This window comes from Mirounga angustirostris, unplaced genomic scaffold (assembly GCF_029215605.1).
Source record: "Mirounga angustirostris isolate CCGP_5_RB_7025 unplaced genomic scaffold, mMirAng1.0.hap1 SCAF_1, whole genome shotgun sequence".
Classification (NCBI taxonomy): Eukaryota; Metazoa; Chordata; class Mammalia; order Carnivora; family Phocidae; genus Mirounga; species Mirounga angustirostris.
The window spans coordinates 128,307,640-128,328,633 of NW_026991709.1; the positions used below are offsets into that span (position 1 = coordinate 128,307,640).

Here is a 20,994-nt window from a genome sequence, read left to right on the forward strand (position 1 = left end):
TCTTTAAAAAAAAAACAAACTTTAGTGAAGAGTACTGACTTTGACTTAAACCATTATTAATGTTGCCGTAACTCTACACTGCTCACAGAAAACGCTTTCTTTCACTAATATCACCCTTTGAAAGTTGCAAATAAAGCTTTGATGTTAACTTCTGAAGTTCTGAAAATCTGTAACCCAAAATGTACCATTTGATGGGTTAACAGCATCTCCTCCCTCCCCCATCCCGATTAGCCAACATGAGGTTGATTTTGAAATGCCAAGACCTTGAAGAAATGAAGAACAACTCAAATACAGTGTCTAATCACCATCTTTGATTCCATTAAAGTTTTAAATCCTAAAAGCATTTAATTAAAAAAAGTTAATCCATGTTTTTTTAAGTCATCTACAGAAGCACTTACAACCAGTTTAAAAGACTAAAGTAGAGCATTCTCAGAGGCCTGGATACCATTAAATTGCAACATTCAGAGCATACACAAAGGACAAAATAATCTCAGGATTTTAGGGCTGGAAGAAGCTTGAAAAATTGTTCTGCCCTACTTCATTTTAAAATAAAAAAGCTGCCCCTTATTAATTCACTTGGTTGACATCTTAAAGTGCTGTTCTTTATACTCTATGTCACCTTTACACAAGTTTCTAATACATCCTTCCAGTGGATCTCAAATGTCAGCAGGCATCAGAATCATCCATGTTGCTTGTTTAAAAGGCATACTCCTGCACCAAATCAACAGAGACTCTGAGGACAATGGAATCTGTATTTTTTAAATTTTTTTAATAAAACAAATTGTATTTACTTAGAAGCATTCAGAATGTCAACAAAATAGTTGCAACCTTTTTTTTTTTTTTTTTTTTTGCAATTACAGAGTGGTATTTAGTTAACAGAACAGCAATAATTTTGTAGAAGCTGCATCAGAATCAACTGAAGATGAAAAAACTATCATCCCTGAGGGCACCCGACTGGTTCAGCTGGTAGAACACGACTCTGTATCTCTGAGGTTGTGAGTTCAAGCCCCACGCTGGGGGTAGAGATTACTTAAAAAAATAAAATCTTAAAAAAAAGAAAAGAAAAGAAAATCTACCATCCCCATATATAACTAATTTGTGCTGTGCACCAACAAGAACCTACTTTAAATTTCCATGCCAATTTCCCACCTCCACACTGTACCAGGCAAGCTTAGTGGCTACAGAAAAAACTACCAGGACAGGGCTGTCGAAAGACACATTCGGGAGTGTGTTAACTATACAAAAAAAAGATAAAAACAAATCTTACACAGCCTTACATTTCAATTTTTTTTCTTTAAAAGGAGTGAGTTGTATATGGAGGTGGGGGGGGTTACATGCTTTATAGACAAGAGAAAAAAACTGCCCTAGCACCAACTTATTTGTCATCATCTTCTTCATCTTCCTCCTCTTCCTCGTCTTGCTTCTCTTCCTTCTTTTTCTTGCTTTTTTCGGCCTTGACGACTCCCTTTTTTGCTGCATCGGGCTTTCCTTGAGTGCGGTATGCAGCAATCTCCTTTTCATAGTTTTCCTTCAGCTGAGCAGTCTTCTTTTCGTGAGGCTGCTTGTCATCTGCAGCAGTGTTATTCCATAGCTCTCCCAGTTCCTTTGCAACGTCACCTATGGATAGGCCGGGATGTTCTCCTTTGATTTGGGGGTGATACTCAGAATAAAACAAGAAAAAGGCCTAAGGAGGCCTCTTGGGTGCTTTGGGATCCTTGAACTTCTATTTTTGTTTCCCCTTTAAGGGGGATGTAAGTTTTCATTTCTCTTTCATAACGGGCCTTGTCCACCTTTGTCATGTCTTCAAATTTTCCTTTCTCTTTAGCAGACCTGGTCCTCCACCTCTCTGAGCACTTCTTAGAAACATCTGAGAAGTTGGCTGAAGCATCTGGGTGCTTCATCTCGTGTTCCTCTAGGCAAGTTTGCACAAAGAATGCATATGATGACATTTTGCTTCTCGACTTCTTAGGATCTCTTCTACCCACGTTTAATTATTTTCCTCAGTGAGGCACAGAGTCGCCCAATGCCCGTCTGGCTCTCACTCACCCCGGTGTTGTCTCTATGGAGCTCAGTGTACTGCAATGGCTATAAGGAATCCCTATTTTTCAACAAGAATTCTAAGTGACTCTGGGACAGGTAGTCCATGGACCACACTTTAAGAAAAGGCTGCATGTTGGCTAACTGAATATAATTAAAATAAAATAAAATAAAATTTATGGTTAAATAAAAAAAAAAAAAAAGAAAGAAAGAAAGAAAGGGGTGCCTGGGTGGCTCAGTCGTTAAGCGTCTGCCTTTGGCTCAGATCATGATCCCAGGGTCCTGGGATCAAGCCCTGCATCGGGCTCCCTGCTCCACGGAAGGCCTGCTTCTCCCTCTCCCACTCCCCCTGCTTGTGTTCCCTCTCTTGCTGTCTCTCTGTCAAATAAATAAAAAAAATCTCTGAAAAAAAAAAATAAAGAAAATGCTGCTAGATAATAACACAAATGGGCCATATACGTAATATTTCACCCATCAAGGGAAACATTTGTTCCAGTAGTTTGAAAAATTCCAAAGGCAAAAGATGTATTTGGGACAGTCAGGGTTGAATAATAATCATTTTATAATGATATATTTTAAAAAGCCTGTGGCATTACTAAAGAGAATAAATAGAGGTGGAGGGGGCAGGGAAGGAGATCATCTGTCATTGTAGAACCCGAAGACATTTCCTTAGAATTCTAGAAGTTCACTGTAACGGAGTGGATAAAAGTGGGAGAAATGGAGGCCACACCACGCTCTTAAAAGCAAAATAAGAAAATCCAGTTTCTAAATAGGTACTAAATAATGGCGTGTAGTATCATGATGTTTATGTCTGATAATATAAATGAGCATTCCTGAGTTTAGTTGCTAATTTCTTTTTCCAAATTCTTTTAGAGTAAGTGTTCTTCCTGTTGAGGCAAATGTACATGAATAAGAATAAAAAAATGATAGAACTTATTTTTATCTTAGGAAGTGACATGAAGTGCTTTCATCTATAAATCACTGGGTTGTTTTTAAAATAAAGTATTTGAAGTGGATTGTTCTGATCCTATTTTTGAACACTTACATTTATATAAAGTCATATGTCAGCTAAAGCCATATCCCACATGCTATATGTTCTACTGGGTTTATGAATTGCTTTATATTTAGTGCATCAGTACAAATCTTTTAAATAAAACTAGTTTTGCTTTTCAATTTTTACATTAACAATTCTAAAAATCAGTGGCCTTACTTTTTAACTTTATTGTTAAAAGGCCAAAACATTTCATAGTTTAAGTAAAGAAAATAAATAGAACAAATCAAATTAATCATGAGTAGATCAGTTCAGGTATATAAAATCATGAGACACTCACATGATTTACAGTCTTCCTTAATTGACTAAAGTCTAGACCCATAGAATTGGCACAGAGCAAATTCAGGAAGGCCCAACTATTCCAGGATGGAGCTGCCCAGATAAAACAGAGACCCCTGATGGGACCTACCTCTCTAAAGATAATGCTTAGTTCCCTTAATCAGCAGCAATCCCAGCAAAGCGGCCACTAAAGACAGCCCTGATGTGTGGACACCTGGAGCTCACACTGGGAAGGATGGTGCTATAAACTGAATGTTTGTGTCCCCCCAAAATACCTATGTAGAAATCTTAACCCCCAGCATGACAGTCTTGCGGGGGGCGGGGGGCACTGGGAAATGATTAGATCATGAGAGTGGAGACTCCTGAATAAAATTAGCGGCTTTATAAAGAGACCCCAGAGAACTCACTCACCCCTACTACCATGTGAGGACAGCAAGAAGATGACCAACCATCTATAAACCAGGACTCTGGCCTTCACAGACACTGAATCTGCTGGAATCTTGATCTCAGACTTCAAGCCTTCAGAACCATGAGAAATAAATTTCTGTTGTTTATAAACAACCCAATCTATGGTATATTGTTATAGCAGCCTCAATGGACTAAGACAGATGGTCACTAATCAATGTCACAATAATCAATATCCCAGGAGTCTCTCTCAACCATAAAAAAAAATTTGGATGGAAGTGGTCCCAGACACAGGACAATAAGCGGTAGCTTTATGAGACATATCATTACCAAATTCACTTGCAAGAGTGTACTAACACCGACTAGAAGTTCAAGATTATAAAACTCAGCCTACTTACTTGGTTTATTTAAGCAGTTTTACATAAATAAGAAACATAAGAGAAAATTGCAAATTTTCCTTTTTACAGTACAAACAGATCCTTGGCAAGTAATCGCTTGAAAATTGCTATCAGACCCATTAGTGTTTAAGATTTGCATGTTTCCTCCTTCCGGCATGAATCATCCTAACAGTTACAAGTCAGAGACTCAGAGTTAAAAATTAGCTTGCCTTCAAAAAGAAGAAGGTAGCGGGAGGGGAAGAATGAAGCGGGGGAAATCGGAGGGGTAGACAAACCATGAGAGACGATGGACTCTGAAAAACAAACTGAGGGTTCTAGAGGGGAGGGGGGTGGGAGGATGGGTTAGCCTGGTGGTGGGTATTGAGGAGGGCACATTCTGCATGGAGCACTGGGTGTTATGCACAAACAATGAATCATGGAACACTTCATCTAAAACTAATGATGTAATGTATGGGGATTAACATAAGAATAAAAAAAAAATTAGCTTGCCTTCTAGAAAACAACTGGAAAGGGGAGATGGGAGAAGCAACGATTATAATCACCACTTCCATTATTGACAGTCTACTAGGTGCAAAGCTCTAATAGCCATTTTTTTGATATTTATTATTTCAAATCCCTAAAAAACCTAACAAAAGAGGTGTTGTTACACTATCTTAATATCAGGAAAAGTATCAGAGAAATGAAATAACTTGTTCAGGGAAATGGACCAAGATTTGAACAGAAGTCAGCGTGATGACAAAGTCCAAACACTCTCCACTATTTCAAACCCTACCCAGTCTCCGAGTGAGAGAAATAAAACACTTAATAACATCATCAACACACTAAAATATCCATGTGTGTGCAAACTGATAGGCATGTCTTTATGTATACCTGGAGATAAAGATACAGAATATAAATGAGAATAAGCCAAGAAAAGGAAATGCACGGGTACATGTGAATTGTGAGATGATCACCACATTCGAGTTAACTGATACATCCAATACTTCACAGTTATCTTTTTTCCTTCTTCTTCTTCTTCTTATTTATTTATTTATTTATTTATTTATTTTTGGTGGTGAGAGCACTGGAGATCTAGTCTCTTGGCAAATTTCAGGTGTACAGTACAGTATTGTTAACTATGTCACTGTCCCCAGAACTTGTTCATCTTATAACTGAGAGTTTCCATTTTATATTTTTTATATTTTCCAATAATTCTCATAGGCTTGACTAGTATGCTCTGCAGATATTTGTGTTCTGGGCCACAATCTGAAACATGTTTAGTTAACATTGCTGGTATGAGCAATAAAACAGTCAATCTCTTCTAATTCATGCCCGTGTACAGGTAGATAATTACATGCTTGGGAGGTAGGAACCATGGACTATTTGGTTGACTCTATTAAATATTAAGGAAGAAATTAGAGCAATCCAAGTAGAAAGAAAAAAGGAGCAGTTTTCCTAATACCCCTGGTCCTGGTTTTACCCTGGACAAAATTCAATATTCCAGCCATGTGATTGCCAGAAAATCACCCCACCTCTCTGGGGCCCTGTTTCCTCATCTATAAAATAGAATAATATACAACAATCTACTTCTCCTTGAAAAAGGACGAGGGCATGTTAAGAAGACACAGGAGTCACCATGAAGGAACCCCAACAGCTAAAGCTGGAAGAGTCTGAACAACAAAATAAATCATGAGTATTGGGTTATAACCCATAAAATAAAATAAATATTCATGAGCTCATGATGATATAAATAATTGAATAAATACATAAGTGGAAAAGGAACAGTAGAACAGCTATTCCTTATAAGAGAATCCCAATTAGTAAATGTAGAAAGAATGAGGGAAATACATAATCACCATTAGGAAAACATCAGAGTTAAAAGAGCTCCAGGCAACCTTCACTGGAAGATGCCAAAATCAGTGGGTGAAAGTTTGAGGAAATACAGGATTATTAGCATAGTCTCAAAGTATCTTTCCCAAGATATTTATCCAAGATATTTTTCCCAAGATACAAAAAAAGGAAATAGTAACTTTACAGTGGAGAAATCCAGCAGACATAACTTCAATCAAATAATCAAAGCTAACATCACCAGTAATAAGATGTACTAACATCATGCCCCCTCGTAATATGATATACTGAGAAGGACACCACATCACTTCTGTGGTAGTCTTGCCCAGAATATATAACCTCAATCTAACCATGAGAAAAACATCAGGCAAATCCAAACTGAGAGGCCTTCTACAAAATAACTTACCAGTACTCCTCAAATGTATCAAGGTCATAAAAAAAAAAAAAGGCTGGAAAGGGAAACTGTCCCAGATCAGAAAGGACTAAGGAGATACAACAATTAAATGCATTGTAGGATCCTAGATTGGGCCCTGGAACAGACAAAGACACTAGGAAGGAAACTGGTAAAATATTAATATTCTGGTTTTGGTAACTATACAAAGATTATAGAAGTTGTTAACATTAGGAAATGTGTTTAACTGCAAACGCATTACAATTAAAGGTGAAGTATTAGGTTCTTAAATCATGGTCCATGCTTTTCTGCCTCTGAGCTGTTTATCACATTATTCCCTTTAACTCAAATGTCCTTGCCCTGTCTCCTTGACCAAATCCTTGCCAAACTGCAAGTTCAAATATAATGCCACCTCCTCCATGGTTCCTGCAGTCCAAAGTCATTTCTTCCTCTCTTAACTCCCACAGCACTTTAACCACCCCATTCCCTTGATCCTTACCACATCCCCCTTGTATTTTTGCCATTGTTCGAAATGGTTCATTTATTCTACCAGACAGGTTCATTAAAGAAATACTAGCGTATTATCTCCATTGCCCCACACTCTCTAGAACTGTATCAGACACGGAGTTGGGGATCAATGATTACTACTGCCTTTGTGAACTTGAAATTCTTAAGGAACCAATAAATAACCTAGAATGCCAATTTATTCATATGCACTGAGAACTACAACTGCCAAGACAACAGGGAGCTCTTGTCAGTTTAGCCAGCAGATTTTTTTCCTTTTAGAAGAGGCCTAAGTAGAGAGCTGCATTGTATTCAGAAGTTGCACATGGAGCAAGGAGAATAGACTAGGCAATTTTCATGAATAATAGCACCAAGCGAGGTGCCTGAGCATAAAACCTAACCCACCGTCAGAGCCATACTTTGCAGTTCTCAGGTTTGGGCCTCATCTTTTCTCAGTGCTCCATAAACACTAATAAAGTTTTCTTTTATGACTCCATTTTTCTATTTGTACACTAACTATCCCCCTTTTTATGCAGTTCACAGCCTTGGCCACACATTCGAATCACTTGGAGATCATTCAAAACTCCTGATGTCTAGATAAAAATCCAGGTCAATTAAATCAGACTTTCTGGAGATGGGCCTCAGGTCTTGTAATTTTTTAAATCTTCTGGTGATTCTAATGTACAGCCAAGGTTGAGCACTACTGTTCTACTGATAAATTTTTGTTTAGTTATGTTAATATCGCTAAGCAGAAAATAGACAAGTTCAACCTTTCCTGCTTTTGGTGGATAGTCATATGTTCTCTCTCTACTGAAGATATGTGATCTCACCTATCCTCTACTGCATCTATTAAGTGAATGTCCAGGTTTCTGGGGATGTCTTGTCTTCACCCAAAAGGACAACCTTCAGGTAGTATCTCACAGGTCTCTAGAGCAGTACATTGTTAGGGAGCCAGCAAAATAAGGCAGGACAAAATGCTTTTGACATATATAACAGGTAGAAGGATCCAATGTTTTATCTTTTACCATTAGTGTTTGACAGAAATGAGGTGGGAGGCAGCTGGAAGCAAGTGATAAAGAATTTCTGAGAAAAAAAAAAAATTCTGAGTGCTAATTTCCTTCTGGCTCACTCCGTGGGTCCATGTGATACAAAAATGAATCAGAAAAGGATCGATCTCACATTGAAAGTTTGAGATGGTTTCTACTATGTATAATGTGCTGAGTGCCAAGAGACATAAAATGCTATGGGGTGGCAGTAGGGGGACCAGGTGGGGAGAGATTTCCAGCCGGGAGATTATGGGGTCTTTCTAAAGGAGGATGCATTTCTGCTGGGCCTGGGAGGATGACTAGGACTTGAAGAAGGACATTCTGAAATGGAATGGTCCAAGTACAGATGAAGAGGTGTGAAACTATGCAGTATGGACGGGAAACAGGAAGTAGTTCCATTTAACCCTGGGTGGTGGGGGTGGGGGAGAAGAGAAGACACCAATATTTGAAATACTCTCCCACTTTGGTAGTTTTGGAACTATTCCTCATCAAAGATTTGGTTAGATCTTGACAAGAAGTTGTGAGAGTTCAGTTATTTGCTTTTCACACTCATAATCTGATGTGATGTGCCCAAAGGGTTGAGTGGTGGATGTAGCAGCCTCACGAATGCATTTATATATTTCAATCTTGCAAGGTCCCAAATTAAATTACAAAAGAGCAAACTTGGAGATAAAAAGACCAACTATTTCAATGGTGATGGGCATTTTCCTATGAGGTGCAAGTCTGGCCATCTGCTATTTCCAATATTATCTTACCTCAATAAAAAGAGGATAATGCCAAGCTTGTGCGAGTTAAGAGCAAATTTGGGTCTGAAGATGAGAAATATCTCTGTTAACAACAAGAACGAGTGATCCGCACACGTCATTCCTTGGGAGTCGGGGAAGTGACAGGCTGACAGCTCAGCAGCATGGAGCCCTGGAAGCCCCGCAGAGGTTCCCCCGGGGCCTGCCTGCGGTCATCACCATGGCAACGCCCCTCCTGAGAGAGTAGCTCAGTCCTTGGAAACCACCAGAATTTAAAAATTAATGCAGATGATCCTGGACTGGATCCTGTGCGAGAAGAAACATACAGAAATGTCCTTTCTAAGGATATAAATGGGACAAGTGGGCTACCTTTGAAGATGGATTATGGATTAGAAGGGTGGTTCTCAAACTTAGATGTGTTTTGGACTTGCCTGGTGGACTTGTCAAAACAGAGACTGCCAGACCCCTCCTCCAGAATTTCTGATTTAGCAAGGCTGGGGTCGAGTGCCCAAGTAATAGTGATGCTGCTGGCCTGGGATCACATTTTAACATGTACTGGATTAAATACCAGCATTGTTTTTTCCTTTAAAAAAAAAAGATTTTATTTATTTATTTGTCAGACAGAGAGCACAAGCAGGGGGCACGGCAGGCAGAGGGAGAGGGAGAAGCAGAGTCCCACTGCAGGGAGCCCGATGTGGGACTCGATCCCAGGACCCTGGGATCATGACCTGAGCCGAAAGCAGACACTTAACTGACTCAGCCACCCAGGCATCCCACCAGTATTGTTTCAATGTTAATTTTCTGATTTTGATCATTGTACTGTGATTATATAAAACAGTGTCCTTGGCCTTAGAAAATACAGTAGTATTTAGAACAAAGAGCCATTGTGTCTGCAACTCCCTCTCAAGTGGTTTAGGAAAAAAATACAGATAGATAGATGAATAAATAGAATGATAAAGCAAATGTGGGAAAATTATAACAACTGGCAAATCTGGACGAACAGTGCATTGTGTTATTCTTCTAACTTTTCTGGTAGATTAAAATTACATTAAAGTTAAAAATATTTTTAAAATAAGGCAGGGAAAGAAAGTTCTATCTTATCACCTGGAGCTGTCCAATATGATAGCCAGTAGCCATATGGGGTTATTTAAATTTAAATATATTAAAATTAAATAAAATTTAACATCCAGCTCCTTGATCACACTAGCCACACTTTGTCAAGTGCTGAAGAGTCATGTGGGACTAGGGACTACTGTATTGGACAACACAAATATAGAACATTTCCATTATCACAGAAAGCTCTATTGCACAGTACTGACCACAGTGAAAAATATTGTTAAGACCAGGAAAGAATCTTCGGAAAATCCAATGTGCCAAAAGCAGCAGTAGATGTAACAGTAACAAATAGTCTTAAGTAGTAGGAGTCAGTTGTCTCCCAAATAAAATAGTTGATTAACTGAAGGGCTAAAGGAAGAAAAATGATTAAATTATAGCAGATGGATCATATTGTAGTTACATATGGAAATACCTATAGGTTTGCACGGATTCATGACATACACGCCAGAGTAGCTGTTCATTATCACTGCTCTGCACAACTCATCATTTTGTTTTTCTTAACAGTCCACTGGCTAAAGGAGAAGTAGACATCCAAATGTAGGGGTTCTCTGCCCCCACTCTTTCCCCCTCACTTTCTTTCAAGCACAGGAATGGACAAGGAAACACCTGGCAATGCTGAGCTGAGGAGGCTGACCTGCAGGGAAATAGCTGAGACTTGGAATATCTCAAATTTGCAGATATTTTAACTGGGCTTTCAGCTTCATATTGGTTAATACACCAGCTAATGTATCAAGCAGGCAAGGCTGGCTTTTGTTGCTATCCCTACTCCTTCCGAGTTTCTTCTCCTGCCTCTTCTTTTCTGTATCTCAAACACACAGCACCCTCTGGTTGTCCAAAGTTTCTGACCAAACAGGGCTGCCTTCCATTCTAATGAGCATCTTCCTTGTTTCCAGCATCCTTTCTTTCAGGCCCCAGCAACACACAGGTGAGGAACTAACTAAATTCACTCTAAAATATGAAAAACACCAAATTCCCCCAAGGTGCATTTGGCTAAGACTAACTCCCAGAATGTTCTGGGAGATACTTTCTGAGCAAGGTCATCTTCATGTTCTCTCTGCCTGACCCAGCCGTTCTAACTCCCCTCTACCTAGCCTCTCAGGAAAAAACATACAGATTCATAGTACAGCTGCACCTTGTCAGCTTCCCCCTCTGGTACCCTTTCAAGCAGTTTCAGTCTCAGTTGGAGCTCAGTAAAATGTACAGCTATTACTTGCAGAGAACATGGAGTGGCAGGGAAAATTGCAAATACATGAAGCCATAAATCACAAATTGATAAATATGAAGAAAGATTTCCATGAGGAAAATGAGCCATATTTCCATTTCCAAATTTCCACTGGGCAAAATGAGAAACAGGCCTAGAACCCAAAACTCAAGAGATAGACCTCTGCTCTGTCCAGGCCCCTATTACAGCATTTAAATGTCCATCTAAGCACTGGACCATTGTTGTATCGCTTCTCAGCCTTTTGGCTAAGATCAAGTGTAGCATTGGACCATTGTAGAAGGTTTGGGTGACCCTCCCCTAAACTACTCCCTCTCCAAGAAGCACTCTCCCATAGAAACTACTCCTTCACTGGAAGTGGGTTTGTCAATTACCCAGAGAGCATCAATCTTAGCTGCAAGACACCATATCCCACGTCTTTATAGCTCAGCTTGTGGGTTTTTTAAGTTTTTATTTAAATTCCAGTTAGTTAATATACAGTGTAATATTAGTTTCAGGTGTACGATATAGTGATTCAACACTTTCATACAACACCTGGTTTTCATCACAACATCCTTAATCCCAATCATCTATTTAACCCATCCCCGCCCAACCTGTGATTTGATCACTGAACTTATGAGATGTCTCCTTACAGACAGCTACATACTGTGAAACAGATTTTTACTGAGAATTCCAAAAGAGGAGAGTCTCACCTCACAGTATTCTGTGATAATGCAGAAATTATCTTGCTCCACAAAGCTTGCATGGAACTTGACAATAGCCGGGTGGTCCAGCTTGGAAAGGAGCTGGGCCTCCAAATTGGCCTGCACAGTCTCATTTGGATTAAGATCTCCAACAGAGATTTCCTTCAGTACCTTTCTGCAGGCAAACAAACAAACAAAGATAAAAATTTAAATACATTTGAAGTTAAAAAATAACTACTATGAACAAGTGGTTCAGGGCCACCTAATTAATGTCCAGGCCATGACCTACTCATGGGTCTGGTATTGTCTGTTATGACACCGTGTCTCTTCTTGGTCCCTGGGCCTGCTGGCCTATCCTGGCCACTGACATACTTGCAGCTCTACAGATTTGGTCAAACAGGGCAGAGCCTGAGCTAATCTTGAGCAACATTGCTGAGGTAGCTCCACCTCTGCCTCTGTAGATATCTCGGTTTCCCTTTGTCTTTCACATAGTGTCTCTGCTTCCATCTGTCTCTTTCTGTCTCTCTGTGAGACTCTGTCTCTTTCTAACTCTCACCTTACCTGTTTTCCTCTGCTTTTCTATTTCTCTCTATTCCTATCTTGGTATCTATCTCTGTTTTTTTTGTCTCTCTCTCTATATATATGTATTTATTAATCTATCAACTCTGCCTGTGTCTGTCTTTCTCTCTTTACCTATGTCCTTCTCTCTCTCTCTCTGACTCTGTGTCTCTCTCTGCCTCTGTGTGGGTGTGTGTATAAGCATGCTTCTTTCTCTCAGTTCTAAAATTTTCCAAATCTAACAGCTTAATACCAATAGGGCCATTATCTATTTAGTTTCTTTTTTAAACTACTCTTGGCATAGCATACTTTATTGCTGTCGGTATTTAGGAGAAGAAAAAAATCTAAAAACACTGATAGAGAGGTATTTAGGATCTCAAGCATGTATAAATGGAAAAAGAGCTCATTAAATCTCCAAATTAATTTTAAAACTGTGATAACTCAATGAGGAGTGGACCAAAACATTATCTCTTCCCATCTGAGAAAAAAATAGTCTGATGAACAAACCAATTATAGTACCAAGTGTAAACTAGATTGCTGAGGAAAAGCACTTTAGAGCACCAATTATGTGTGCAGACAGATTCTGCTGATTATAAGTGAACGTTAGCTATTCATTAAGGCAAGTTCTGCAGAACCCATACTAGAAAACATTTTGCAAAGATGTTCTTTAAGAGTTACAACCTATGCATATTAATGAAAATGTATTTATAGTAGGAACAGTCTTAATTAAAGGCCCTTCAACCAACATGGATGAACCAGAGTTCTCCAGTTCTTTCTAACAGATGCCGATGGTTGCCTTTGCCATAGGGAATGCTTATGCCTAGGAGGTGCTCTCCAGCACATCCATTAACTTCTGCCCTTCCAGGCAAGATGTGTGCTTACCCAAGTCATTGTGCTTATTCCCAAACTTGATTGTGCCAGTTGTGCTTGTTGCTGTAAATTTGTGACTTCAATTTGACAAACTGATGAAGGATGAGTATGAGTGTTATCTTTGCGAGGAAAACTGAGTTAAATGTTTGCCAAAAAACTTGATAGTAACAAGTTGCAAAAAAAAAAAATGCTGATTATAATTGACAAGATAGTGCTAAAAAGTTGGGTTAAAAATGTAAAATTGAGTATTTTGAATTCAGATTGCTAAATTTTCATTCCATTTTAAAGAATGTAAACCTGGAAGACAACATATATTGGATGTAGTTTATGCAAAAAAGATGAAGGGACCTCTAATCAGAAAACATTAGATGTTGGTTGTGCATCAAAAAATGGGAAACAATGTACAATGATATGTTTTAAGTTGATATAAATGTTTTCATTATGTCATTTCACTTAAAAATTGTTTACCCTGTTTACTCAAGTACCAGCCCCAATCACATTGGATAGGAGAGCTCCTATCATCCTTAAAAATGTAATTATACTATGAACTTTTCATTGATTCAAATAAGACTTTTCCCTAGTTGTTTCACTGTGGAAGAAATTTCCTGAGGCAATACTGGAGATAGAGCCTGTTTCTTTGTTCAGACTCAGGGCCTAGAAGCTTAGCTATTAAAGTTAGCACTGTATCCTGTAGTTTTTGTCCATCCCATTCCTCAGTGGCAAACATTTCATAAAAATTCTAGGTTAGACCATCTGTCCTAGAAGCTGAGACACTATGTAGGAAAACTCAGAAAGTGTCCTTATTTTACCTGATTCCTATCAGGTGTTGGATGACATTTGGCATTTTTTCTTAACCAATAAACGTTTGGTTTTGGTGTTAAGTGTCCATTCTCCAAAATCCCATCAGGAGAACCTTCTATTTCAAGATGGCCCTTACTGGGAAATCAGTTTTCCTAAAACTTGAGTCCTTTATAACATTTTATTCATTTTAAATGTTCTTCATGGTCTTCCCAGTATGAACTCATCCACCCCCAAAAGACCAGCATGGCAGGCCCTGGCTACATTAGAGAGGATGGCCCTGCACCAGGAGCCCCACAGGCCCTACCCTGCCATTTACAGGAGTCTTTAACTAGGACTGCAATTTAGAAAGTTGGAACATTTGATTCCCTTCCTCTGATGGGGCTTTGTTAGGTAACAAACACCTAATCAGGCCTCTAATTGATCATGAAGTGGATTCTAGAGAAATACTTGCTTGGTGGGGTGCCTGGGTGGCTCAGTCGTTAAGCATCTGCCTTTGGCTCAGGTCATGATCCCAGGGTCCTGGGATCGAGCCCAGCATCGGGCTCCCTGCTCTGCGGGAAGCCTGCTTCTCCCTCTCCCACTCCCCCTGCTTGTATTCCCTCTCTCCCTATCTCTCTCTCTGTCAAACAAATAAATAAAATCTTAAAAAAAAAAAAAGAAAGGAAATACTTGCTTGGTAACATTTTCTATAAGAAGACTGTTCCATCAAGAATTTGCTTAAAAATGGCCTCATGTTATTAAGAGTGGCATCTCAGACTGTTAGTGTAGTAAAAGGAGCTTGAAATGACATCGGTGGCTATGTTTTTCTGTAACTTCTGAAGATTACCACGCAGCAGGCAAAGCTCAATGACATCCTCATAGCGCTTTTCCAGTAATTTACTGTGCCCAGCTAACATGCAGTTGTAAAAGTCATAGTGGTTAAGCATGACAATATAAAGCCTTGCACAGACTTGCAATATTTTCTTGCTGTGAAGGAACAAATGCTATAAAAAGCTTAAAAATACTTATTTTTCCTCATAAACATCAACTATTGTGCAACAGAGCATGAGATTTTACATACAGTTACCTGAGTCCTGTCTGGCAACCTGACGATAAAGCAAAAAATCTCATTTGCCCACAGCTTAGCAGACGAAGAAGGTAGGGCTATTAAGACAGGTGATATCTAATAGAATCATCTCTAGCTGACGCAGAGACATTCTACCTTCCTTACCTAAAATCGTGTCACTGAACTGACAGAGGAAACTCTCATTGCATATCACTTAATATGAGATCAGTATCAGCTGAAGACAGCATGGAAACTTACCAAATCAAGGACAGCTTGTCACCTGCTCAGTGACTCTCAGCCTGTCATCCACTCCTAAATAACATGACATATTTATTTTATCAGAACCTCAACTGTTTGGGAGAAACTTTATGACAGTGGCAAAAAACAAAAAACAACAAACAACTAACAGGCATCCCTGCAGACTTACTCATTTTACAAACTTTCTTTTTCCCAAGTGGCATGCTTCTTTCTTCCTAGAATCAGTAGCAGACTGATAAACGTTCGAGAGTGACTTTGGAAATCTGGGATAACTATTGCTAATTTCATTCCCTTAAAATTCAGCCACTCATGATGTATACGAGGCAGATTTTATTTTTGAGATGTTAACCACGGGGTTGTATTTTCTCAAATTTCTATTGAACCAGCAGCATATGTCCTCAGGAAAAAGAGGAAATCTCACAAACTACAGAGAATAAGTCAAATCCCTGGCTTTTGATTCCAAAGGAGAGACTAAGGCTGGAGAAAAGATCTGGAGGAATACCTGGCCAGTGGGTGAATGTCCTCCCTGCCTCCAGGTGAAAAAGAGACCCTCTGGACCAGATAAAGGTAAAGCAAGAAAGTTAGATATTGCTGAGCCCTTGAAAACATTTCATGTCCCCTAGGCTGGATCCAGAAAGGAGAGTAGGAACAGAACTCCAAGATGGGTAGAAAAGCCTGAGAGCAGAAGAATTGTGCTCTCTTTCCAAAGTAGGGCATAGAAAAAATAGCAGGACCCTCACAGTTTCTTGTGTCCAGCAAGGTTAGGAGTGAAAAAGGTCTTCAAGGGGCAAGGAAGCTGATGAGCCTGAGAGAGTTCCGGAATTCTTTATCCCAGTGAGCATGAGGAGCAGCAGAATGACGTCCCATGCAGCCACAACCATCTTAGTGAGGGTTAGTCGCTGTACTGGTGGAAATCTTTGCAGTTAGTCTAGAGATAACTAGCTTCTCTTGTGATTTAACCATCAACAATCCTGCACTGCACGCATACTGTAAGCACCTACTGTGTGTCTATGGTATAGCAGGCACTGGGGATTTGTAGGCCCTGCCCTTGTGTCTACTGAGGAAGACAAATATTAAACAAATAGATAAATGTACATGACTGTGCGAAAATACATATATTTTTGAAAACCTCAAATTGAGATGAATGCTATGAAGTTGAGGTAAATGACATCTGAGGCTCTCCTCATTTAAGATGTTATGACTCTTTTTTTTTTTAATTTTTTTAAATTTTTTTATTTTTTATATTCTTATGTTAATCCCCATACATTACATCATTAGTTTTAGATGAAGTGTTCCATGATTCATTGTTTGTGCATAACACCCAGTGCTCCATGCAGAATGTGCCCTCCTCAATACCCACCACCAGGCTAACCCATCCTTCCATCCCTCTCCCCTCTAGAACCCTCAGTTTGTTTTTCAGAGTCCATCGTCTCTCATGGCTCGTCTACCCCTCCGATTTCCCCCGCTTCATTCTTCCCCTCCTGCTACCTTCTTCTTCTTTTTTTTTTTTCTTAACATATATTGCATTATTTGTTTCAGAGGTACAGATCTGAGATTCAACAGTCTTGCACAATTCACAGCGCTTACCAGAGCACATACCCTCCCCAGTGTCTATCACCCAGTCACCCCATCCCTCCCACCCTACCCCCCATTCCAGCAACCCTCAGTTTGTTTCCTGCGATTAAGAATTCCTCATATCAGTGAGATCATATGATACATGTCTTTCTCTGTTTGACTTATTCCGCTCAACATAATACCCTCCAGTTCCATCCACGTCATTGCAAATGGCAAGATCTCATTCCTTTTGATGGCTGCCTAATATTCCATTGTGTATATATACCACATCTTCTTTATCCATTCATCTGTCGATGGACATCTTGGCTCTTTCCACAGTTTGGCTATTGTGGACATTGCTGCTATAAACATTGGGGTGCCCGTACCCTTTCGGATCCCTACTTTTGTATCTTTGGGGTAAATACCCAGTAGTGCAATTGCTGGATCATATGGTAGCTCTATTTTCAACTTTTTGAGGAACCTCCATACTGTTTTCCAGAGTGGCTGCACCAGCTTGCATTCCCACCAACAGTGTAGGAGAGTTCCCCTTTCTCCGCATCCCCGCCAAGATCTGTCGTTTCCTGACTTGTTGATTTTAGCCATTCTGACTGGTGTGAGGTGATAACTCATTGAGGTTTTGATTTGGATTTCCCTGATGCCGAGCGATATTGAGCACTTTTTCATGTGTCTGTTGGCCATTTGGATGTCTTCTTTGGAAAAATGTCTGTTCATGTCTTCTGCCCATTTCTTGATTGGATTCTTTGTTCTTTGGGTGTTGAGTTTGATGAGTTCTTTATAGATTTTGGATACTAGCCCTTTATCTGATATGTCATTTGCAAATATCTTCTCCCATTCTGTTGGTTGTCTTTTGGTTTTGTTGACTGTTTCCTTTGCTTTGCAAAAGCTTTTTATCTTCATGAAGTCCCAATAGTTCATTTTTGCCCTTGCTTCCCTTGCCTTTGGCAATGTTTCTAGGAAAAAGTTGCTTCGGCTGAGGTCAAAGAGGTTGCTGCCTGTGTTCTCCTTTAGGATTTTGATGGACTCCTGTCTCACATTGAGGTCTTTCAACCATTTGGAGTCTATTTTTGTGTGTGGTGTAAGGAAATGGTCCAGTTTCATTCTTCTGCATGTGGCTATCCAATTTTCCCAACACCATTTGTTGAAGAGACTGTCTTTGTTCCATTGGACATTCTTTCCTGCTTTGTCAAAGATGAGTTGACCATAGAGTTGAGGGTCCATTTCTGGGCTCTCTATTCTGTTCCATTGATCTATGTGTCTGTTTTTGTGCCAGTACCATACTGTCTTGAGGATGACAGCTTTGTAATAGAGCTGGAAGTCCAGAACTGTGATGCCGCCAGCTTTGTTTTTCTTTTTCAACATTCCTCTGGCTATGCGGGGTCTTTTCTGGTTCCATACAAATATTAGAATTATTTGTTCCATTTCTTTGAAAAAAGTGGATGGTATTTTGATGGGGATTGCATTGAATGTGTAGATTGCTCTAGGTAACATTGACATCTTCACAATATTTGTTCTTCCAATCCATGAGCATGGAACGTTTTTCCATTTCTTTGTGTCTTCCTCAATTTCTTTGATGAGTATTTTATAGTTTTCTGAGTACAGATTCTTTGTCTCTTTGGTTAGATTTATTCCTAGGTATCTTATGGTTTTGGGTGCAATTGTAAATGGGATCGACTCCTTAATTTCTCTTTCTTCTGTCTTGTTGTTGGTGTATAGTAATGCCACTGACTTCTGTGCATTGATTTTGTATCCTGCCACTTTACTGAATTCCTGTATGAGTTCTAGCAGTTTTGGGGTGGAGTCTTTTGGGTTTTCCACATAGAGTATCATATCATCTGCAAAGAGTGAGAGTTTGACTTCTTCTTTGCCGATTTGGATGCCTTTTATTTCTTTTTGTTGTCTGATTGCTATGGCTAGGACTTCCAATACTATGTTGAATAGCAGTGGTGATAGTGGACATCCCTGCCGCGTTCCTGACCTTAGGGGGAAAGCTCTCAGTTTTTCCCCATTGAGAATGATATTCGCTGTAGGTTTTTCATAGATGGCTTTTATGATATTGAGGTATGTACCCTCTATGGTATACTCTGAAGAGTTTTGATCAAGAAAGGATGCTGTACTTTGTCAAAAGCTTTTTCTGCATCTATTGAGAGGATCATATGATTCTTGTTCTTTCTTTTGTTAATGTATTGTATCACGTTGATTGGTTTGCGGATGTTGAACCAACCTTGCAGCCCAGGGATAAATCCCACTCGGTCGTGGTGAATAATCCTTTTAATGTACTGTTGGATCCTATCGGCTAGTATTTTGGTGAGAATTTTTGCATCCATGTTCATCAGGGATATTGGTCTGTAATTCTCCTTTTTGATGGGGTCTTTATCTGGTTTTGGGATCAAGGTAATGCTGGCCTCATAAAATGAGTTTGGAAGTTTTCCTTCCATTTCTATTTTTTGGAATAGTTTCAGAAGAATAGGTATTAATTCTTCTTTAAATGTTTGGTAGAATTCCCCTGGGAAGCCATCTGGCCCTGGGCTTTTGTTTATTGGGAGATTTTTGATGACTGCTTCAATTTCCTTCATGGTTATAGGTCTGTTCAGGTTTTCTATTTCTTCCTGGTTCAGTTTTGGTAGTTGATACATCTCTAGGAATGCATCCATTTCTTCCAGGTTATCTAATTTGCTGGCATAGAGTTGCTCATAATATGTTCTTATAATTGTTTGTATTTCTTTGGTGTTGGTTGTGATCTCTCCTCTTTCATTCATGATTTTGTTGATTTGGGTCATTTCTCTTTTCTTTTTGATAAGTCTGGCCAGGGGTTTATCAATCTTGTTCATTCTTTCAAAGAACCAGCTCCTAGTTTCGTTGATCTGTTCTACTGTTCTTTTAGTTTCTATTTCATTGATTTCTGCTCTGATCTTTATTATTTCTCTTCTCCTGCTGGGTTTAGGCTTTACTTGCTGTTCTTTCTCCAGCTCCTTTAGGTGTAGGGTTAGGTTGTGTACTTGAGACCTTTCTTGTTTCTTGAGAAAGGCATGTATTGCTATATACTTTCCTCTTAGGACTGCCTTTGCTGCATCCCAAAGATTTTGAATAGTTGTGTTTTCATTTTCATTGGTTTCCATGTATTTTTTTAAATTCTTCTTTAATTTCCTGGTTGACCCATTCATTCTTCAGTAGGATGCTCTTTAGCCTCCATGTATTTGAGTTCTTTCCGACTTTCCTCTTGTGATTGAGTTCTAGTTTCAAAGCATTGTGGTCTGAAAATAGGCAGGGAATGATCCCAATCTTTTGGTACTGGTTGAGACCTGATTTGTGACCTAGGATGTGATCTATTCTGGAGAATGTTCCATGGGGACTAGAGAAGAATGTGTATTCCGTTGCTTTGGGATGGAATGTTCTGAATATATCTATGAAGTCCATTTGGTCCAGTGTGTCATTTAAAGTCTTTATTTCCTTGTTGATCTTTTGCTTAGACGATCTGTCCATTTCAGTGAGGGGGGTGTTAAAGTCCCCCACTATTATTGTATTGCTGTCGATGTGTTTCTTTGCTTTTGTTATTAATTGCCTTATATAATTGGCTGCTCCCATGTTAGGGGCATAGATATTTACAATTGTTAGATCTTCTTCTGGATAGACCCTTTAAGTAGGATATAATGTCCTTCCTCATCTCTTATTACAGTCTTTGGTTTAAAATCTAATTTGTCTGATATAAGGATTGCCACCCCAGCTTTCTTTTGGTGTCCATTAGCGTGGTAAATGGTTTTCCACCCCCTCACTTTCAATCTGGGGGTGTCTTTGGTTCTAAAATGAGTCTCTTGCAGACAGCATATCGATGGGTCTTGTTTTTTTATCCAGTCTGATAGCCTGTGTCTTTTGATTGGGGCATTTAGCCCATTTACATTCAGGGTAACTATTGAAAGATAGGAATTTAGTGCCATTGTATTGCCTGTAAGGTGACTGTTACCATATATTGTCTGTGTTCCTTTCTGGTCTATGTTGCTTTTAGGCTCTCTCTTTGCTTAGAGGACCCCTTTCAAGATTTCTTGTAGGGCTGGTTTTGTGTTTGCAAATTCCTTTAGTTTTTGTTTGTCCTGGAAGCTTTTTATCTCTCCTTCAATTTTCAATGACAGCCTAGCTGGATATAGTATTCTTGGCTGCATATTTTTCTCATTTAGTGCTCTGAATATATCCTGC

The 20,994-nt window shown here is 39.3% G+C and overlaps 1 protein-coding gene and 1 pseudogene across 4 annotated transcripts in view; both read right to left on the reverse strand.

The window, feature by feature from the left end:
• NEK11 (NIMA related kinase 11) overlaps positions 1 to 20,994 on the reverse strand; it is a 240,926-nt gene that overhangs the window by 181,754 nt on the left and 38,178 nt on the right. For all 4 annotated transcript variants that reach the window (XM_064587979.1, XM_045903791.3, XM_064587970.1 and 1 more), the window contains exon 3: positions 11,709 to 11,874. In XM_064587979.1, the coding sequence (XP_064444049.1) occupies positions 11,709 to 11,874 (166 nt within the window). The remainder of the gene's footprint in view (positions 1 to 11,708; positions 11,875 to 20,994) is intronic.
• Positions 239 to 3,479, reverse strand: LOC135362262 (high mobility group protein B1-like; annotated as a pseudogene).